This window comes from Amaranthus tricolor, chromosome 6 (genome assembly GCF_026212465.1).
Source record: "Amaranthus tricolor cultivar Red isolate AtriRed21 chromosome 6, ASM2621246v1, whole genome shotgun sequence".
NCBI classification, from domain to species: Eukaryota; Viridiplantae; Streptophyta; class Magnoliopsida; order Caryophyllales; family Amaranthaceae; genus Amaranthus; species Amaranthus tricolor.
This window is the reverse complement of record NC_080052.1, coordinates 22,209,319-22,215,720: the sequence shown is the minus strand read 5'-3', so window position 1 is coordinate 22,215,720 and position 6,402 is coordinate 22,209,319. Positions and strand designations below refer to the sequence as shown.

At 32.9% G+C, this 6,402-nt stretch overlaps 1 protein-coding gene across 1 annotated transcript; it reads right to left on the bottom strand.

Annotated features, from left to right (window-relative positions):
• Positions 1–233: 233 nt before the first annotated feature.
• On the bottom strand, positions 234–5,770 carry LOC130815144 (eukaryotic translation initiation factor 3 subunit K). Its single transcript, XM_057681509.1, has 8 exons — positions 5,530–5,770; positions 5,228–5,284; positions 5,059–5,109; positions 4,669–4,731; positions 3,042–3,092; positions 2,901–2,967; positions 872–954; positions 234–668 (listed from the first exon to the last, which is right to left on the bottom strand). The coding sequence occupies exons 1-8, from the start codon at positions 5,629–5,631 to the stop codon at positions 468–470; spliced, it is 675 nt and encodes a 224-aa protein (XP_057537492.1). The 5' UTR covers positions 5,632–5,770; the 3' UTR covers positions 234–467.
• Positions 5,771–6,402: the final 632 nt, after the last annotated feature.

Genomic DNA, 6,402 nt, shown 5'->3' with positions numbered 1-6,402 from the left:
AGGAGGGGGCTGCGAGTTGCGTTGTTGGTGGTGGAAAAGGAAGCAGCGGTGGTCTTTTATCAGATTTTTATTCTAATTTTAATTTTTTTTTCTTTTTTTATTTCATAAAATAACCTGTTACACACGTTAAAGGTTACCTGAAAGTAATCGTGGCAAATACTATTAAATTAAACTTATTTATGATTAATCAAAAATTAGAATTATTATAGGAAAATCAGTAAAAGTTTAAATTATTTAGGGAAATTTTTTCAAATAGTTAAACATGCAACAAAATTCAATCTCAATAATTTGTGAGTATGCGCTTACAAATTATCAATAGTTCATTAATGTAACATAAGGCTAAACAATCTACGGACTGAACCAAAAATTTTGAAACTTTAAAAAACAACAACGATCATAAAAAATTTCCAAAGTAAACAAGAATTCAACACATCTGCTAATTCTTTCAACCACACACTAATCGAATATTAACCAAGAATGGGGAAGATTCGAGTTATGTGCTCCAACTGTATGCTATCAGCAGCATTTTTCTTCAACTCAGGACAGTTAAATTCATTACGCGGAATAATTATGATTTGGCCTCTTGAACTCTTTTCAATATTCCATCCGCTTTCGTCCACTTGCTGCTCCAGGAATTTGTCTAAGGCAAGACCTTCAATATTGATAGCCTAATTCATTGCAAGCAAAAGTCGAAATACGTATTAACTCGCTGAAAAGCTTAGAGGCAAAGACCATAAATTTTATCGGCAACTTGTAAAATCTTACTAGCATTCATATGCATTCTTTTTTTTGTTGATGCTTAATTTGAAATGATTTACACACAATAACTCATTTTGAATCAAATAACATCGTGTATAATTTGAAAAAATACCTCAGCAACCACGCTCCTTGGGACACATTGACAAGTTAACGAAAGAATATGAACAGCATAGTTTTGAATTGCTTGCTCAAAACCTGTAATTGTATGTATTATAATTATATGAAAGTGAAAAACTCAATATATTACGTGACAAAGACCCCGAAAATTAGACCCCAAAAGGAAAGGTCAAGCATTTCAATCACCAGCTATCAAAACATTTATACCAATGGACCACAACTACATTCTGCGTATCACACGATTCCCAAAAACTAAATTTACACTAGACATACATATATAATCTTCATCCCTTTGGACTCCAAACATAGAGGCGCAAACGTATATTCAATCGTACATATAATTAAAACACTACTAGCAGGGGCGGATCTTGAATAAGAAAATGTGATGTCTTCCATTTTATAAAATCAAACAATATATTTCAATTAAATAAATTATTTGCACTAAGTATTAATAGTTTATGGGTGGAAAAATAATATCATTTAATGTATCTTGAACCAAATCACGTTTAAAATGTTTCTTTTATTATACTTTAATTATTCAATCCTTCAATGGAAAAAAATATGAAAACAAATTGTAAGTTGAAACAATTACCCAGGCAAGTATGATTCAATCCACCATTAAAATAACTCTAATTCACCATTAAAATAACACGAAAGCCCTAAATTTTTTAAAAAAACCCTAAACATAGAAAAAAACCTTAATTTTTGGAGAAAACCCTAAATAAATGAACATATAAAGGAAACCCACTAGCAAAATTACCATAATGCAATAGACCCAAGAACTTGAAGTAAACCTACCAAGCTAAAAAGATTAGAGAGTCGAGGCAACTGGAAGCCTGGGTGGTGATGGGTGGTGAAGGGAGAGTAGACCAGAGACGAGAGTGTAGGCGATAGACTTTTAAAAGTTGTAAAGGGATTAAGGGAGGGACAAAAAATTTTGGATAATTGTGAATCATACATGTCAACTTCTCATCATTTCTCCCCTACTATGTTACTTGGACATAGGTATTGATGCCAGATACTAGTACGTGTCCCAAGTGTCGAATACGTCTAAATATATGATTTTACGCCTAAAATGAAGTGTCTAAGCGCCATACTAATGTCCGAGTACCAAGGATCCGACACGGGTACTTTGAAGTAAATGAAGAGTCCGTGTAACATAGCCCCCCTATATATTGTTTGAATTGAAACGAAACAAAAGAATTGGAGATTTGAATCGCAAACCAAGTGGTCAAAAGACAAGCATTTTACCCACTGAACCAACTTACTTGTTATTACTGATTCTTTTCCCTAGAATTTAAGTGATGCCAACTAACCACTTACCCCTCTTTAAATCCGTCACTGACCACTAGTTCATCTCAATCCACGAAACTTTATTATATTTCAATCCAAGCAATCTGAGGGGTTGTTACAATTTTCTCTACAATTCCATAGTAGTATGGCCTCAAGTGCAAGTTTAAGTAAGAGTGTACGACATTATCAGCTCACCGTTTCTTGAAAAAAAACATGCCTCCACAAGGCAGTGGGAAATTTAAATGCTTCTCGATAAGAAGAGCCACAAGGATTTACAAATTTTATTTACACAAACTCCTTTACCAATTGCCCATCTAAGCACAAGGCCCAATGCAACAGCCTCATAAAAACGTACCTAAAACCATAAACGATACCAAATCCCTTGTTTCTTTCTTTCTTTTTTTCCTTATATTCTTTTATGTAAAAATGTACCTGTATTTCCTATGTTTTAAAACTCTAAAAATTAACGTTTCATTTCTTTTTTGTCTTCTCGTATTGGATCAAAATTCGTTTCAGGTAACACTGCTCATGTCTTCTGATTTCATACATTAGCCAAAAAGAACTTACTACAAGAACATCCTTTTTTCTCCATGGGAATTCAGAATAAGCCATTGTGTTTGATGCTAAAATTTATATGAAATGATCACGTTATAAACAAGTACAGAGAACCTCTAATAAAATGCTCAAAGTATAGTATGAAAAATTAGCCATTCATAAACTAATTTTCTTACCTGGAACTGGTTCTAGAAGGTGGCGGTTCTTGGCTGCTTCTTCCCAAAACTGATGAAACCTAGCGGTCTGAAAGCAAAGAAATCTTGGCTATTGACATCCTCATACTCTAACCCATTTCAAAGTTAAAGCATTAATCATACCTCCAAATAATGAGAGAGAACAATCAATGTCTTGAACTGCTCCTCCAATTGCTGAAAGTTTTTACACAAGAAAAAGCAATAAAAAATTTCACCAGCAGTATAAGTGTGATATAAACATTTATAGAATAAAATAAGTCCATTATCCCAATGCGTTTTATCTTCTAGAGTACCATACATATTCATAGCAAAATAGACCACATATGTTGTTGAGATATTCTAGAAGCATAACACTTTTGACAATTTTAAGCCACTATGGAAAAAGCTGCAATCACCAAAATATTTAAGATTCTTAGATACTCACGAGTTCAGTTTCAAAAAGTGTTACCTTCAGGAGTGACGCGCCAAAAAATCAAGAAATAATAAACTAAAATCTAAAAAAAAAGGGAAAAAAACTAAAAGATAAGAGAAAAAAGAAGACAAGGCTCTTGATGATTCAATGTTTTGAATCACAACTTCTCCTTTTCCTTTCCACAACCATAAAGCATATGCATCAATTCAACACATCTAAAAGACAAATCCAAGGCTCCAAATACAAACAAAACAATCTCCTACAAAGGTAACTTGCCAACTCAAATATAACATAGAGACTCGAGTCGCCATTAACACAGCAAGAGCAGACAAATTCTTGTGAGATAACAGATTTCCACCCCTGGCCTATGTTGTCATATTATAGCAATACTATTAATCCTATTCCTTTCCAATGCCAATATGGAAACATCCACAAAAGAAATTAACTTAAGAGGAAAAAAGAACATAGTTTTCTTGTGGAACATGAAATTAAAGGTGGAATATTAAGTCAAACTAGTAAAGATGATTCATTATGAACTACCCATCATCCGTTACTACAAAATATTGGTTGCATCACTGCATCACGACTGTGTTGTAAAGGTTTTTAAGGATACAGCTACGATATAGACTTTGAAACCATACCGGGTTCATGACTGTTAGTGCAACCGCAGATTCAAAATTCATTTTTGGACAATAATTTCCCAAAACCTAACCTGCCTTTCATCATAGTGCAACAATAGGGTTGCATCATCACATATCATTCGAGTTATAAAAGAATTTAAAGTAAGAAATTTATACTACACGCATATTAAAAGTGCAAAAGTATAGTATGTTAGTTGCTTCAAGAGATCTTATGGTTTTGTCCCATGTTATCACATCACTGTGACGGCATCCACCATGAGCAAAATAAAAATCGAAACTGCATTTTTTCACTATGCTTTCCACCTTTGAATTACATACCAAATCCCAACTCATTAAGGACTTTGCTCGCATTATTAAACCCAAATGACAAAAACTACTCATTAATCTCTTAATCTTTCATGGGAAAGGAACTAAAACGTATAAAACCTAATTGTGTCAAGTGAAATTAAGAACTAAGGTATAAATTCATCTTATCAAAATCCTATAGTTGTAGTCAGCACGTGATTTTGCCCATTGATTCTGTATTAGAAATGACTGCTGATGATCCAACAAACATCAGCTAAATATGATAACACTACATAATGTCACAAGAAAGGGTGCTACACTTGGTATAATATCAGTAATTCATTAAATGGCATGTTTTCAACCAGAAGATATGTATACTAAAATTACATATGAAATGAAAATAAAACCATACCACACGTTCTGGAATCAAGAAGAGGCAAAGGCTGAAATCAGGAGCTGGCATAGCCATGAGTGCCTGAGTTACATAAACAAACAAAACATGCATCTCAACAACCTAAGAAAGCCATAAATTATAACAAAAAAGCAAACAAAATCAAGCAAGCACGAAATCAATAGAGGTGTATATTCGGGTCTTCGGGCGAGTTTCAGGTATAATATCTCGGGGTAATTTTGGTCCTAATGTGTAAGTAAAATTCTTGATGATTTAATTTTTATATGCGTGCAATTTCAGGTCAAGTTAATACATGTCTCGGTCGTTCCATCAATTTTAGAAAACTCTTTAAATTGATAAGCATCGATAAAAAAGAAGAAAAAGGGAAAAAAACATATAATAGATATAGACCTTAATTAAAATGCGAGCAATTATTTGGGTGCTCATCCTCTCCGGTTCAAACTGCACACACAGCATGAAATGAAATCAGATTATAGAACAGCAAAGTAATGATTCATTCCTAAGAAACAATCAAAACAGAGAAAGAATGCTATTCACTTATCAAAAAATGAGATTAAACCTGGTAGAGGCGAAGGAGACAGAGGTTGGCATCAAGACTGTAGGAGTTGGTCATAACCTGTTAAATTGAAAGTAAAAAGTTTAAACAACAACAAAGAATAAAAATAAGTAAAGCCTCCAAAAGATTTAGTCTCAAATTGTATGTTTTTGGAAAACAATCAGCATAAAAGTAGGTTTCGTTATTTGATGCTTACAACTTTACACAATATCCTCCATTAACGAACTCAGAAATTGCACAAAATCGACAGACGATCATAAAAAAAGGGAAAGGGAAAGAGAAAGGGAAAGGGAAAGGGAGGAAACCTGTTCATTGACGTAGTTTTCGAGATCCGGAAGGATATCCGGATTGTAGGGATTTAGAGCAACGAGTTGTTCAACAGTGTAAGAAGTGGTTTCATTCCCCATTGTTTGATGTTTTCGATCGGAGCTTTTGTTGATTGATGAAGAAGAAAGGGAGAGAAACAAGGAAGAACTACGCCTATCTACGCAAGTTTAAGGGAGGGGAGACTGAGAACTAACTCAATTCTAGGGCTTTCTATGCGGAATCCAAAAGTACCAAATTATTAACCACTTCTTTTCCAAATTAGAAATAGAAAAATAAATAAGTTTTATTTAATAAAAAATTAAAAAAAATACCAACTAGTAAGTTAAAAGTTAAAACCTAATTAATAGAGATTTTGTTTGTTTTGTGTCGGTGTAAATTTTATTAACATCGGCAATTAGATTTTTTAATTAACCACAATTTTTGAAACCTTTTAATTTCTCCATTTTATGTCAAACAACGTCAACAAAAAATTCAAGCTTTTTTGGACATCTTGGAGAAAATCACATCTAAAGATCGTTTAATTATTGAGCTAATTTATTATTGATGTAGTGACTATTATTTGTGTTGTTGTGGTTGATTATTGAGCATTATTGTTCGTATTTGATCATAATTGTACAAGTTGTTTAGATCATTATTATCTTTAATGTTTTTTATTGATGTTCATCATTTGTTGTTCTAGACCATTGGTACTGGTTTTGTTGATGATAAATTTTATTACCGGTATTATTGATGATTTATTTGTTGTTGACGATGTTGTTATTGTTGTTTTCTTTGTTGTTGTGTTTGTTTTTATCTTGTTGTTAGTGATTTTGTTGGTTTCATTGTTGATTACGATTTAGGGTTACTTAGGG